The sequence below is a fragment of the Euleptes europaea genome, chromosome 18 (genome assembly GCF_029931775.1).
Source record: "Euleptes europaea isolate rEulEur1 chromosome 18, rEulEur1.hap1, whole genome shotgun sequence".
Taxonomy (NCBI): Eukaryota; Metazoa; Chordata; class Lepidosauria; order Squamata; family Sphaerodactylidae; genus Euleptes; species Euleptes europaea.
In genome coordinates, this window is record NC_079329.1 from 35,492,599 (window position 1) to 35,508,848 (window position 16,250).

General features: G+C 48.2%; 1 protein-coding gene across 1 annotated transcript in view; it reads left to right on the top strand.

Moving 5' to 3' along the window:
• PPP1R1B (protein phosphatase 1 regulatory inhibitor subunit 1B) overlaps positions 1–3,802 on the top strand; it is a 72,454-nt gene extending 68,652 nt beyond the window's left edge. The window contains exons 8-9 of the mRNA XM_056863859.1: positions 911–1,075; positions 3,678–3,802. Coding sequence (XP_056719837.1) covers positions 911–1,075; positions 3,678–3,781 — 269 coding nt within the window. The 3' untranslated portion in view covers positions 3,782–3,802. The remainder of the gene's footprint in view (positions 1–910; positions 1,076–3,677) is intronic.
• Positions 3,803–16,250: the final 12,448 nt, after the last annotated feature.

Here is a 16,250-nt window from a genome sequence, read left to right on the forward strand (position 1 = left end):
CACTATAGTTGACTGAACCACAAGAAGGGGCCTCAAAGAACACTTTGTGGTAATTCCTTTACATGTCAGCAGGCAGGTAAACCCGACTTTGTTAACCCGACTGCTACCAGTGCACCGATTCTAGAATTGTTTCCCTGTCTGGACTCCTTGGCCATTTATGCAGGGTCGATTCCTCTCCTCGCTCAATGCTGATTTTTTAAATCCGACCTTTAAAATGACTATTCACGGTCCCGAGGCAAGAGGAGAAAGTCAAACAAATTCCACCCCCCAACTCGCCTGCTCCTTCGTTTGCATAGCCAATAGCAATGGCCGTTTGCATAGTTAAGCCTCAGCTGGGATTCTGCATGCTTCCTTCAGTGAATGCTTCTATGAGGGGTGGAGCAAATACAAAAGGTCGCGTTCTTAAGAAATGTGAAGCCGGGATGCGCTGGCTTTGCAGTGACTTCTGAAATGACGGTTCAGCTTGAAGAAATAAAAAAATATATATATGCAGGGCACCAAGCATAAATGGCCCTTAAGGAGAAGAATCAAGGAGGGGACCTAAATCTGTAGTATGAAACTAGGCAAGGTTTGCTTGGCTGACAGTGAGGTTGGAATGTTCAAGACTGCAGTGATAAATAGGCTTGCCAACCTCCAGGTAGTAGCTGGAGATGTCCCGCTATTACAACTGATCTCCAGCTGACAGAGATCAGTTCACCTGGAGAAAATGGCTGCTTTGGCAATTGGACTCTGCGGCATTGAAGTCCCTCCCCTCCCCAAACCCCACCCTCCTCAGGCTCCGCCCCAAAAATCTCCAGGTATTTCCCAACCCAGAGCTGGCAATCCTAGTGATAAAGTAGACTGGAGGAGGCCTGAGGGACCAAAAATGTATTTTTTTTTCTTGTTGATCACCGAAGTTTGGTCCCCTTAGGTGGGCAGAAAGTCTCCTTCGCTGGATCTGTAGAGGAGGTCCAGGAGGAGCCCAGCTTCCCTGGTGAGTCTGAGAAACCAGATGGTGCCAAAGGAGGGGAAGAGGAGGACCAGCAGAACCAGGAGGCAGAGGTGGAGCTGGAGAAGGGAGACCCACCCCCTGCAGGTAAGGGAGCCGAATGGAAGGCTCTTTCTGTCCTGGCCAACGGCAAAGCAACACAAGGGCCTGCCTAGTCCCTGGCTATTAATTGTTTATACCAGAGTCCCCAACATGGTGCCGGTCGGCCCCATGGCACCCATCGGCATCTTTTCTGGTGCCCACCAAGTGTTTTTAGGAAGTGGGTGGGGTAGGGTTGCCAACCTTCAGGTGGTGGAGAAAACAAAGGCTCAGTGCTGAAGAAGTATTGGAGAACTAAAACAGCACAGAAACAATATATGCAATGCTTAATTTTATAAGTGAATAAAGTGCAAAAGTGACAATAAATATATACAATATAATACAACAAGATACAGGTAAGTAATATATCTCAATCCAGCATATTCAGGACTTGGAAACCTCTCAAGTCCATTCAGATGTAAGTCCAATATGTCCAGTAGTTATATAGGAAGAATATTTCCTTTGTGGGAATCAGAATATGGCCACTTTGGATGGTGGACTCTATGGCATTATGCCTCACTGAAGTCCTTCCCCAAACCCTTCCCTCCTCACACTCCACTCCCAAAATCTCCAGGTGTTTTCCAACCTGGAGCTGGCAACCCTAGAGTGGGGCCAGGAAGCCCAGCAAGGCTTCTGATTGACTATTGGAGATTAGATTGACTATGCGGATTTTTTTTTTAAATGTTGCTTTGGCAGCTGCTGCCACCACAGCACAAGGATCTACGCTGTGTTATTCAAGCTAAGCTGTGGCAATCATTTTGTGGCTGCGGCCAGCGTGCCATCTCAGAATTCCAGATGTGCCCGCAGGCTCAAATGGTTTGGGGACCCCTGGTTTATACAAGCTGGGGGCCCACAAGGATCAAAGGCAGGGGACGATTTGGAAACCCCCCAAATCCTACCCTGCATTATTTTATAAGGTCATCAATAGCTTTAGCAGGTTGATTCCCCCCTCACACAGCCCCTTTTCCGTTTATAAAAGAGTTTTTCTCTTTGAGTGAATTGATAAAGTCATATTTTTCTGCATATCCAAGGAGTCCCCCAAGTCTGAAGAGAACCCCACATTGTCTGTGGGTTCTGCTGTTTTTGTGATTCTCACAGGGACCACCCAGTTTACTACTGGATCCATTCATCCACTTCATGTATACTCCGCTTTTCTCCCCAGTGGGGACCCAAAGCAGCTCACAACATTCGCCCCTTCTCCATTTCATCTTCACAACAACCCTGCACAGTAGGGTAGGCTGAGAGCATGCGACTGGCCCCAGGTCACCCAGCAAACTTCCACGGTAGAGTGGGGATACAAACGTGGGTCTCCCAGATCCTAGCCCTACACTCCACTCCACATACACACAGTTACAACTTGGGGGCCTGCAAAAATTCCTTTGGTGGGTTGGAAATCCCCCCACTGCAATATCCTCTAAGCTTCCAAGGGGCTTCAGCAGGCAGCTTTCTTCCTTCTTCGCCCATTTTCCCTTTGACTCCTGCTCTCATCCTTCTGCCTCTTTGGAAGTATGTAATAAGGTTGAGGAAGCGACAGCACTATCTTCACGCTACTGACAGGTTGCTCAGACTGTGGGGCCTACCCTTGAAGACATCATTTTATACCACCAGGACAGCTTTTGGAGGAATGTGCTAGAGCATCCTCACCACTTCTGGGTTTACCCTGGATGTGATGTTATTATGCCGATACACCCCCTCCCCCCAGCCCTACCACAATGTAGCTCCTGCCAGTGGCAAGGGGGGACCTGGCAACCCTACCCATCTAGTCCAGAATAGATGGTCCAGCATACTTCTTTCACGCAGCAGCCAGCCAGCTGCTCTCTACTTGTACACTGAAGCCTCTGACACCGGGAAATGGCTTCTGACACATATTTAGTCCTCATCATGCTTCTTGGTGACTTTCCCCCCCTTTTTTTCTATTTTTTATGATATCCTGCCTTTTGGCTCAGTGTGCAAAGAATAGAAGAAACATAAAATAACAAAGGCCAGAGTCCAAAGCCGGCACAAAAGTGACACATGGGCCATTTATTCATGGAAGGTTTTGCATTGGATTTGCCACTCTATAGATGCACGTTTTCCCCATCTGAATTCTCAAAGTTCTGCATGGCGGTTTATTGTTGAGTTTTGAGAATATGGATGGGGGGAAAAGTGCATCTAAAGAGTGGCAAATCCAATGCAAAACCTTCCATGAATAAATGGCCATGGCCTTTTATGCAGGGACATGGTCGCAGAATTTCCCCAGTCAACCCTGCCAACTTCTTCAGGGCTTCCTTTTGATTATGCATGCCTTTTCCACCCACCAGAGGTTGACTCATTCTCCCCGCACATTTTGCCCGTGTTTTCCAGATGCTGTTTTAGCCAGAATCTGGAAAATGCAGGCAAAACATGTGGGGAGAGCGAGGCAACCTCTGATGGGCGGGAAAGTCATGCATAATCAAAAGGAAGCCCCAAGCAGTCGGGAGGGTGACCGTGGGGAAACGTCCCTGCATAAAAGGCCGTAGAAGAAGAATAAGGAAAGCAGAAGAGAAGAATTCTGCCTACCTTTTGAAGAATGAAACAGTACGTTGTGATATTGCAAGTGAACATGTAACTTTTTCACCCTCCTATACTGTAGATCACATCATGGAACTGAGTCAGTCTGGATGGGAAGAGAAACCTCCTTGTGCCGCTGACCTGGAAACCAGTTCCTCCCCACCTCCAATCCGCACAACCACCTAGCACAAGAGGGGAAGAGTAGAGAAACCAGGAGACCCTCCTCTCAGCAGAAAACTCCCATTTGCCACCAAGAAAGATTGGATCGTTTCCTTTCTCTTTTATCCTTTTCTTCTGTTGTATTTCATTTGGCTGTGGTTTGGTTTGTGTTCAGTGAATTATTTCGCATGGAGGAAGGGAGAAGGAAGGGCACCCAGAAGGCACAGCAGCAGGGAATGAATCCTCCAGGGTCAGAGGCAGGCTACCTCAGGGGGCCAGATGCCGGTGGCAAATGGCAGAGGGGAGCCACCTCCCCTTGTGTCTTGCTTGCGGGCTTCCAGGCCACATCTGGCTGGCCACTGGCTGAGGCGCAGTGCTTGACTCAACGGTAGGGTTGCCAGCCTCCAGGTGGTGGCAGGAGATCTCCTGCTATTACAACTGATCTCCAACCGACAGAGATCAGTTCTCCTGGAAAAAATGGCCCCTTTGGCAATTGGACTCTATGGCATTGAAGTCCCTCCCCTCCCCAAACCCCGTCCTCCTCAGGCTCCGCCCCAAAAATCTCCAGGTATATCCCAACCGAGAGCTGGCAACCCTACTCAACGGACGCCTGGTCCGATCCTGCGTGGAGATACCCAATACGCTTTCATGCATTTCCATTCAGACAGGGCTGCCAGCCTCCTGGTGGGGCTTGGTGTTCTCCAGGAATTATGACAGCTCCCCAGACCAAAGAGATCAGTTGCCCTGGAGAAAATGTCAGCTTTGAAGGTAGGCTTCCCAAACGTCAAGTGGAGATCACCCATAATTCCACCTTATCCCCAGATGACAAAGATCAGTTCCCCTGGAGAAAATGGGTGCTTTGGAGGGTAGAATGTGGCATTATACCCTGCGCCAAAGGTCCCTCCCCAAACCTTTCCCTCCCCAGTCTCCATCCCCAGATTTCCAGGAATCCACCAACCCAGAGTTGGCAACCTCTCTTCGGGGGGTGTGTGGATTCGATGTCCTGACATCTCTGCTTGGCTCTCTCACCCCACCAAACTCTGTTGTCCGAGGCTCTGCCCGCCAATGTCCAGAGATGTCCTTAGCCAGAGCTGGCAACCCTACGATCAGAAATTCTGCGACCATGTTTTGCAAGGCCAGTGGCCAGTGTCCTGAACTAAGCCAGTAGTCATAAGGATGTCCAGGGGAATCTTGCAGATGGGTAGCCATGCTAGTCTGTTTGCAGCCAAGCATGGGCCCAGTAGCACCTTAAAGACTAACACAGTTTATTCCAGTAGAAATATTCCTGTGTCAGGGCTCACTTCCTCAGAGGCATGAAGCGTGCACCCAAAGAGCTGGGTGCATCTGATTAAGTGAGCTTTGCAGTCATGAAATCTTAGGCTGGGACAAATTGCATGAGTCTGTAAGTTGCCACCGGATTCCCATGTCATTTAACTAAGCCAGGGGTCCCCAACATGGTGCCCATGGGAGCGATGACATCCGTCAACACCTTTTCTGCCTTCCCGCCAAGTTTTTTAGGAAGTGGGGATTATGGGGTTGCCAACCTCCAGGTAGTGGAGGAAAAAAAGGCACCACTGTACCAATATCGAAAAGGAACTTAGTACAGGAGTGAAACATACAACAAGGTGCAAAAGTACAAACTTTATATGCTACAGAAATTCCCCAAAATAACAAGGTGTCTATATAAATACACCAAACAGTAAGAACAAACATAGTGGCTATATACAAAATCCTAGGGTAACTATGTACAAGATCATGGAATAAAGTTACTTTCTCATAACATGTCTTTCTATGGTAGATAGATAGCCTCCAAACGTGAGGGATCCGGAAAGAAGAAGAGACTTCACAATTTGTATTTATATAGACACTGTTATTTTTGGGAATTTCTGTAGCATATAAAGTTTGTACTTTTGCACCTTGTTGTATGTTTTGCTCCTGTACTAAGTTCCTTAACCTCCAGGTAGTAGCTGGAGATCCCCCACTATTACAACTGATCTCCAGCTGATAGAGATCAGTTCCCCTGGAGAAAATGGCCGCTTTGGCAATTGGACTCTATGACATTGAAGTCCCTCCCATCCCCAAACCCTGCCCTCCTCAGGCTCCGCCCCCCAAAACCTCTCGCTGGTGGCCAAGAGGGACCTGGCAACCCTAGGGGAGGGCCAGGTAGGGCTCCTCCTGCAGCAGCCATTGTGTTGCTGTGCCCACCGTGTCAGAATTGCAAGTGTGCCCACAGGCTCAAAAAGGTTGGGGATCCCTGAACTAAGCGAAGGAATTCAGGTTGTTGGATGAGACAGAGAGTTTGCCATTTGACTTCCTGGCCTGATATCTTGCCGCTTGGTCCAGATTAGGAAAACAGTACAGGGGCTACAGTCATGTACAAAAAGGTGCAATTTATATAAGCTACTGAAGTGAAAACATGTACAATATTGTACTCAACCAGGTAACCACGCAACAAACTAACAATCAATATGTTAGTTTGTTGCGTGGTTACCTTGTTGAGTACAATATTGTACATGTTTTCACTTCAGTAGCTTATATAAATTGCACCTTTTTGTACATGACTGTTGCCCCTGTACTGTTTTCCTAACCTAATTGGTATTAGTATAGAGGAGCCTTTTTCTTCTCCGCTTGGTCCAGATTGGCAGGATAGACAGAACTGGCCCACTTCCAGCCTCCCACACACCGCCCCCCATATTCCATTCATATATCCCAAAGCAGAAGAATCCAGATCCAGTCCACTTGTATAGTTGAAGTTGTTTTTCTCTCTTTTTCTGTGTCCTTTGACCCCTCCCCAGCACACCCTACACCCCTCCCTGTATGCCTCTCCGGTCTATTAAAGCTTTGTAAATAAAGTGCAGTGTTTAAAGAGTGTGTTTTATGGAGTGCGGGATGGGGAGGGGAGGCTGCAAACCTACGAGGCCACCCAGGTCTTCCTTATTGCATCAGCCCAGAAGACGCACGGAAGGACAGGTTTGCACAGCCCCGAAGGACTGGATCACCTCCCTCCCCCCACCCCCAGGCTAAACGTAAGTGCTGAGAGATACAGCCAGTAGACTGGGCAGACGTTTGGGGCTGGGAGTAGGGTTGCCAACTCTGGGTTGAGAAATTCCTGTCTTTGGGGGTAGAGTCTGAGAAAGCGGGGTTTGGGGTGGAGAGGGACCTCTCTTGTTTTTTAAAATTGTCATCAAGTCACAGCTGACTTACGGTGACCCCATAGGGTTTTCAAGGCAAGAGACATTCGCAGGTGGTTTTGCCATTGCCTGCCTCCGCATCACATCCCTGGTATTCCTTGGAGGTCTCCCATCCAAATACTTGCCGGGGTCAACCCTGTTTAGCTTCCGGCCTTTTATGCGGGGACGTTTCCCTGCGGTCACCCCCGCCGACCGCTGCGGGGCTTCCTTTTGAAGAGGTCGCCTCGCTCTCCCCGCGCATTTTACCCATGTTTTCCAGATGCTGTTTTAGCCAGAATCTGGAAAATGTGGGCAGAACGCGTGGGGAGAGTGAGGCGACTGCTGACAGGTGAAAAAGGCATGCATGGTCAAAAGGAAGCCCTGAAGCAATCGGGGCGGGGGTGACCTCGGGGAAATGTCCCTGCATGAAAGGCCTCTGAGATCTGATGAGATCAGGCTAACCTGAGCTATCCAGGTCAGGGACAGAAGGGTATACTGCCATAGAATGCCATCAAATTCACCCTCCAAAGCAGGCTCTTTCTCCAGGGGAACTCATCTTTGTAATCTAGAGGTCAGTTGTAAATTTGAGAGATCTCCAGGCCCCCCTGGAGGTTGGCATCCCTAGGGCGAATCTGAGTTGATCGATCAGGAACACCTCCCCCCAGGAGATTTTTAACCAAAAGACTGAGTGAAGTAACAAATGCAAGGCCACTTGCTTTCTCTTCCAACTGTACCTATTTTATCATAAAACTTCCCTGATGTTTGCTGTTTTCCTGCTGCAAGTAAAGAACGGCTCCTGATTTATTTGAGAGCTATTTCTCAGCTTCGAGCTGAGAAATTCTAAACACTTGAATATTTTGGGAGTGGGTGGTGTGGGGGGGGAGATTAAATATGCGCAGCCGTATGTCTTCTGGAGACTGGATATGGGCTTTCTGCCTCTCCATGGAGTGCATATTTTGAAATTAACCTTGCAAAAATGTCTGTAGCGGGGAATGTCCTGCTACCAACCCCCCCATTACCAGTTTTGTTTATTTGACTTGCCTGCATCCAAACTGTGAACCAGCCATTCCCCTCTCCTGAAATAAGTGCCCCTTATTTTCCTCTGTCAAATGATGGACTTGCGGAGCGATGGACCATGGGGAGTCTATTGATTTTCATCTATGCCCCGCATTTCACTCCACCCCGCCTCTGCGCTCCATAAACAAGAAAATCACCCTCCTACCAGAGAGTCCCTTTGTGTGAGTTCAGAAAGGGGAATTTGTTTCCACACCAGCTTCCCACTGGGACCATGTGCAGCAACAGGCGCTGTAGTCAAAGAACTACTTGTGAGCGGACATTTCGCTTTCAACGAGGAAGCAAGTCAAGCCAGCCGGCTCCTGGCCCTCTCCCCGCGGAAGGGACAAGGGCCATTTATGCACGGGAGTTTTGCCTGAGGTTCGTTGCTGGCTGGACCCACACTTTCCTGTTGGGAATCTCTGCACCAGCAGCCTCCAAGCTCAAGTCAAGTCCCGACCCCTTAAATGCTGCTTTGTAATTGCATTGCTCCCTCTTTACACGCTGCTTTGTGATTGGCTGTGAGAGAAGCCAAGCTTTTTGTGACCCAGTTTTGCCACCTGCACGGAGATTTCAGCCGGGCTGAGCTCAGGTTAGAGGGAAAAGGCGGGTTAACAGAGGAATGGGGAGACCGGACATTGCAGGGGCTGGCAGTGAAGTCATTTCGAAGGGACGGAGAACTCGTGCAGAGCTCCAAGGAACAACCGAGTCAGACCCAATGTGAGTCCAAGTGCCCATGCATAAATGACCAAGGGGCTCTTTCACACATCCTGAATAATGCACTTTCAATCCACTTTCAAGGCACTGTGTGAAATGGCAAAATCCACTTGCAAACGATCATTAAAGTGCATTGAAAGTGGATTGAAAGTGCATTATTCAGGATGTGTGGAAGTGCCCAAGGTAGTGTTGCCAACCTCCAGGTACTAGCTAGAGATCTCCTGCTATTACAGCTGATCTCCAACCGACAAGAGATCAGTTTACCTGGAGAAAATGGCCACTTCGGCAATTGGACTCTATGACATTGAAGTCCTTCCCCTCCCCAAACCCTGCCCTCAGGCTATACCCAAAAAACCTTCTGCCGGTGGCAAAGAGGAACCTGGCAACCCTAGCCCAAGGTCTGTTTTCACATTGGGCTTCGGTTGTGTTTTCTCTTAGTCAAGGTGGCTAGCCTGTTTCTTGATCCCTTTCAGGAATGCTGCCCAAAGCATGTAGCAGCTTGTTATCTTCTGGCCAGGACACAACATGATGGGATCGGGTGGCCAAGGGCCTGATGCTGGCACCTTGCCCAACTGTCGGCTTCGTTGTGGTTCTCCTAAACCCTCAGCTTCATAGATGGAGCCCTGCCCAATGTGTTTCAACGTGCCCCAAAAAAGAAGTCTATCCCCATTGCCCATTCCAATGGAAAGGGGTAAAGGAGCATCCGTGTAGCAAAGAGTTGCCAGCTCCAGGTTGGGAAATAGCTGGAGATTTTGGGGGTGGAGCTGAGGAAGGCGGAGTTTGGAGAGGGGAGGGACTTCAATGCCATAGAGTCCAATTGCCAAACTGGCCATTTTCTCCAGGTGAACTGATCTCTGTCGGCGGGGGATCAGTTGTAAAAGCAGGAGATCTCCAGCCACCACCTGGAGGTTGTAATCAAAAAACGGCTTACAAGTGCTAATCAGGAGTGTGGAATTCAAAATGCAGCACAAGACTATTATTTCCAAATTAAAGGAATCAAACAAAAGCAACTCTTGCTATTAAAGAGATATATTGGAAACATGCAACTCTAGAGCAAAGAAATGTATATCACAATTGGTCTGAGTCAGACCCCAACTCTTAGAATAAAGCTTTAAGGTACAAAATATAAGCCAAAATGCTCAGTTCTTATTCAGTCCGTATGAATAATTGTACAAAGTGCATCAGTAAATCACAGCAACAAGATGTGGAGCAATGGAGATCCGGTATAATTCCATTTCGAGTAGACTTTTTCAAGCCTTCAATCTTGCCGTGCACTATTCGATCAGTGCGTGAAGGAGTGTACCTTTCCTTTGTATCTGGACGGCAAAGTAAGACGTCTCCACCTGGAGGTTGGCAACCCTAGTGTAGCAGTAAAAAAAATTAAATTTCAATACTTTTATTGGCATACCATCAAGCAGTCGATCAAATAGTGTAGCGGTATTAGTTAAACTTTCCTGGCCTTAGAACCCATTTCCTCTCCACACACACCCTCACCTTCTAAGTTCTCTGAATTCAAAGGAGCTAGTAGATTGTAATATTGTTTACAACACTATTGTGATATGTCAGTTGCTGTTTCTTTTTAAAGCTAGAAAAAGACCTCCAATGGCCAGGGTGGCCAGGTGGGTGGTTTCGGCGGCCAATTGCCCGCCAATCCACCCAGCTGCTTCGGTGTGGAGACTGCACGGCCGCACAATGGCATGCGACTGGATCATGTTACTTCCGGATTTACCCCCAGAAGTGGTGCATCTCTGTGGCCACTTTAGCACTCAAACCCCGTTTGAGTGATAAAATGGCCACGGCGATGCGGCGCTTCTGGGGGTAAACCCGGAAGTGACATGATCATGTCACACATGCAATCACCCCTAATGCCTCCCGCCGATGGGGGGGGGGACCTGGCAACCCTATCAATGGTAGAGGTCAGTGGCAGCAACGGGGAGGGAGAGGCACAGAGGGAATGAAAATGGTGATGATGCATAGGGATGCCAACCTCCAGGTGGGGCCTGGGGATCTCCTGAAATTACAGGTAATCTCTAGACGACAGAAATCAATTCTCTCTTTTCTTAAAGAGAATTTCTTAAGAGAAAATGAGAATATAACAATAAAAGAAAATGGAAATATAACATTACTAAAATACTCATAATACGAATTCTTGAAAAGAAACTAAAACCGTGCTGGTAATATAAGTAAAATACCCATAACAGTGAACCAAGCAATGCTCTACCTATTTATCTAAAATCCGCATGATTATTATCACTACCTCTCTGCGATTTACACATTGGAGTGTTTTTTTCATTCCTGAAATTGTTAAATTCCGGCGAGCATCCAGTTCTTCTGTATTTTTGTCGTTATTATAATACGTCAACTTAATTAAAGCATAGGTTTCTTTAACCTTATCAAGCCAATTATTTAAATCAGGGAATTTATTGCTTTTCCAATATCTTGCAGGATTTGTTCTAGCAACCGTTAGTATATGAAGATCAATTCTCCTGGAGAAAATGGATGCTTTGGAGGGTGGCCTCTGTGGCATTGTACCCCACTGAGCTCCCTTCCCTCCCCAGGCTCCAGCCCTAAATCTCCAGGAGTTTCCAAGCCTGGCGCTGCCAGCTGTACCCCCAATGGTAGACAGGGGGGACCTTTCAACCCTATGGCGATGTGTGTTCGATCTGGCAAGGTGTGCACCTTGCTGTCCACACAGCAAAGAAAAACCCTTTGACTGTGATATTTTGGAAAACGTTGTGCCCAACCATGTTTGAGAATTATCAGAACAAAGGAGGGGAAAACCCAGAAAGTGAATGATTAGAGGACACCGCTGTATGGACCCCCACTCTCTCCAAATGATCAGGTTTGTACTTAAACTGGAGCAAAATCTCTGTATGGAAGCAACCCTGGCTCAATCATCACTCCTTTTCCCTAGCAAACCCTGGAAACTCTAATTCTGTGAGGAGGCTCCAAAGAGAATTCGCGTCCCTTCACTAACACCCATCATTCTTTGTAGGAAGGTTGTGGCCGTTAAAGGGATATAACATTGATACATCCTTGCAAGCCTTCACTTCCACCTCCTCCAGGAAAAGGGAAATTTACAGCACATTGTTTCTTCTGAACACTGGAAACAAGGGTTGGCAGCTTTGGATTGGGAAATACCTGGAGATTTTGAGGAAGGAGCCTGGGAGGGCAGGGCTTGGGGAGGAGAGGGACCTCAGCAGGGTGCAATTATGATTATTTATTTAGATTTATACCCCGCTCTCTATCCCTGCCTAGGCCATAGAGTCCACCCTCCAAAGCAGCCATTGTACAGGAGAACTGACCTTGAGCATCTGAAGATCAAGTGTAATAGCTGGAGAACTGGTCTCTATCGGCTGGAGATCAGTTGTAATAGCGGGAGATCTCCAACCGCCACCTGGAGGTTGGCAACCCTAAGGGGTGTGCCATATATATGTGTGTGTGTGTGTGTGTGTGTGTGTGTGTGTGTGTGTGTGTGCACGCACATGCGTGTACTGGAGTCAGCTGCTGGTGGCCCCAGGGGTGAAAAAATTGCGCTGGGTGGGGTGCACATTGGAGAGCAGCAACTGGTATGAGCTGCGGGCGGGCAGCACGTGCACCAGCTAGGTGGGCCACTGTACCCATGCAGCAGCGCAACGGTACTCCTTCTCACCATGCCTGTGCTCCACATGCCCGCGCTGGTGCCCAACCTCTTCTTGTGCCTGGGGCAAGTGCCCCCGCCAGACTCCCCAAGATCCAGCCCTGTCAACCCTACAAGAACCCTAAAGACTTTAGCAATCTCTGGGTCTTTCTGGACTAGGGTTGCCAGGTCCATCTTCGCCACCAGTGGGAGGTTTTTGGAGCAGAGCCTGAGGAAGGTGGGGTTTGGGGAGGGGAGGGACTTCAATGCCATAGAGTCCAATTGCCAAAGCAGCCATTTTCTCCCAGTGAACTGGCTGGAGATCAGTTGTAATAGCAGGAGATCTCCTGCTAGTCCCTGGTTGGCAACCCTATTCTGGACAAGGAGGATTTTTGTGCAATAAAAAGACAGCAGTCAATCAATCATTTTGCTAAAGCTCGCACTGTGTAGGGATCACAGTTTCCCAGCAAACAAATTGTGATACCCTGCCCCCGGCCAGCACTGCATTTCTGAGTGCAGTGTGCAAGGTGGTTGCACCAATCTCACAATACAAGCCCTCCATGCCTCTGTCCCATGTGTGCGCACTTTTTAGAAGTAGCTTGTAGTGTGCTTTTTTTCAACTTAAGGGCTGCACTTAAACTTTTTTCCCCAAAAGGAAAAACACAAACAGTAGGGGAAATTGCTGGCTGTGCACTCAGCCTAGCTGTTCTATCCTCAGTGAGCCCACCCCACTTTATAACTGGGGATGAAGAAATTCGACAGCAGGGGTGGGGAACATCAGGCCCCGGGGCCGTTTAAGACCCCCGAAATCATTTGGTCTGGCCCTTTGTACGTCCTGGCAGATCTCTAGCTCAGAAGGATTTAAGACTGGTGATCCGCCCCCTCCCGCGGACAGGAATAGCCTCTATTCAAGGCAGATGTGAGTTGTTTTTTCTGAGAAAAGGAATCTTGTTCCCCCCTTGCAGAAGAGTTGTTAGCTATGGAGCTGCTAGGACCGCCCAAGAAACTGTGTTAACCCTTTCCCACTCGGGCCATGGAGAAATGTATTCCCTCTGTACTACAAGAGGGCTGGGGGCAGAAGTGGCAACAATGGAGGGGTTAAAGGGGGCAGGGCCAGAATGCACGGGAGGGGGGCAAGTTTTTAGCCAGTGTGTCCTCATTTCATCCCTGCAGGTGGAGGTAGCAGGAGCCAGCTGTAGAATCTGGCCCTGACCATGCGGAGCAGGAGCAACTCCAGCATGTGGCTGGACGGCTACACCTGGCTGGTGCAACAGACCATCCTGTGCCACCAGATGGCCGAGTGCACCACCGGTTGGATGCCTGCCTGCTTGCCCGTGCTGGGGAGGGGTCATCTGGGGCAGCTGCCTGCTTGGGGCTTGGGCGGCTAATTTTTAAGTTGATAATTTTGTATGGCCTGTGAATGATGTTATAAATATCCAAATGGCCCTTGGCAAAAAAAAAAAAAGGTCCCCCCCCCCGTTCTACAGGATTTACAAAAAAAAAAGTGCATTGGGAAACTATTTTGGCTTTTCATTTTAAAGGTTAAGAAGGACACACCACAGCAAGTCTTAGAATCTCAAGAGTCCTGGGCACTCTTTTCCACTTGCTTTCCTTCATAGAGTTGCCAGGTTCCCCCTGACCATTGGTGGGGAATGTGGGGGTAGGATTGCCAGTTCCAGATTGGGAGACTCCTAGAGATTTGGAGCCCGGGGAGGACAGGGACCTCCGTGGGGTACAATGCCATAGAGTCCACCCTCCAGAGAGTCCGTTTTCTACAGAGGAACTGATCTCCGTGATCTGAAGATGAGCCTTGATTCCGGGGGGATCCCCAGGTCCCACCTGGAGGCTGGCATCTCTATTCTCCAAGCCCCCCTTTCTGATATCACTTGGAAAGTTCCACGAATAGGTGGGCCAGCAAAAATAGCTATGACTGGGAGTCAATTGCCTTGGTACATTCAGTAACAGTTGCACTAGTTTAGACTGGCCAAAAATACTGTCCATAAAAGTGTGCCAAGAGCTTGTTTTAAGGCCCAGCCTGATCCAAGCGATGATATGTAAAGCTAGTTTGCACGCCAGCACAAACAGATTTACCAGCTATGAAAACTTTGCTTGGACGTATGTATGGCAGAGGTCAGTGTGGGTTTTTTGGTTTTGCTTTTTTGGCAAATAAGGTCTTTTACGCATGGCTGTTTCACTCGCCATCACCCCTCTGACGACTTTGGGTCTTTGTGTTGATTATGCATGCTTTTTCCGAGGTCGCCTCGCTCTCCCCCCCCCCCCACGTTTCCCCATGTTTTGCCCATGTTTTGAAATGTGAGATAAAACAGGTCTCTGAAAACGCAGGCAAAATGCGGGGAAACGCCAGGGGAGAGCAAGGCAACCTCTGACGATTGGAAACGGTATACATAATCAACACAGAGACCCAAAGTCATCGGAAGGATGACAGCAAGTGAAACAGCCATGCAAAAAAGTCCTAAGCTTTCATTTGGAAGGAACAATGGCCCTCTCCAAGCAGTGCCTGTTTTCACTGCAACAAGTCAATTGCCTATAATCAATTCATGTAATCTATGTGAAGAGATGGTCAGAACAGGTGCACAAAAGCCTGCTGCATGTGGGTATGTGGGGTGAGGGAGACAGCAGCTAGGAATCCACCATGCATGCAGAACTCCCTACCATAAGGCTTAGCTCACGGGGAGTCCCAAATGTTCCGAGGTTAAGCACTGGCGCTCCCAATTGCTCTGTCCCTGCACTTCTTCTTGGATCAAGGCCAAAGGGTGTATTCCTCAACAGACAGAAGCCAGGAATGCCACCTGGCCTATTGGCAGTCAGCTAGTTCAGACTGTTGCAAAAATTCAGCTTCAGTGCTAGTAAATGGTCATATCCAAACACACACACACACACAGTTTTATACAGCTCATTCTAATCATTGATGGCTTATGGACTGTAACCTAAGCATAGTGCCCAGTAAACTTAAGGAACAATACTAAGCAAGTCTACCCCCAAACTAAGGCTCATTTTATTCTATGGAGCTTCTTAGGATTGCATCCTGAGGGCCAGTGACTATGAGGTGGGATTTCAGTTTTTAAATTAAATCTGGTTGCTTCTTTCTGACAGGACTTTCTTCCAAGTAAAGATGCACAGAATCAGGCTGCATATGTATAAAAAAATTCCTTTATTAGTCATTCATTAATTTGTAAATTATATACATATTACCTGTCAACTCCCCCCGGCCCACGAACATAAATATCTGGAAATTTTGAAGCCATGGGGGGGGGGGGTTTCAAAGTTTTTTTCCTCAGAAAAAAGTAAATTTGAGGAAAATTAAAATATGAAATACTTTCCTATCAAACTTTAACTTGTTTTACTGATTTAACAACATAAAATGCATCGTTTATAACTTACCATACAAAATTGTACTGTTTGGCATATGTTTGGCATATTTATAGAATTTAAAAGTCATTTGGGGTTGCCACCCTCCAGGTGATTGCTGGAGATCTCCTGGAATTATGAGTCCCCATTGCTTGGTGAATATTTTAGCACCTCTTCCCATGATGGGATAGGGCTGCCAACCTTCAGGTGGTGGCTGCAGATCTCTCACTGTGGCATTATTAGGGTTGCCAGAGAGCAGTTCTAGCCTACCTGTCTCCATGCTGTTCTAGTTTTGCACTTGCAGGGAATGAGTAATGCAGGGGAACTTCGAAAAAAATGTAACCACCTCCCCCACCCTGCAGCTTCAATCGGCGCAATCCATTTTGCCATTTCAGAGCTCTGAGCCAGTATTGGGAAAGGCATGCATAATCAAAAGGAAGCCCCAAGGCAGTCAGAGGGGGTTACGGAGGGGAAACTTCCTTGCATAAATGGCCCTAGAGCACTGGTTCCCAACCGGGGGTCCGTGGACCCCCAGGGGTCCGCGAGAACTAAATTAAGGTCCCTGAAA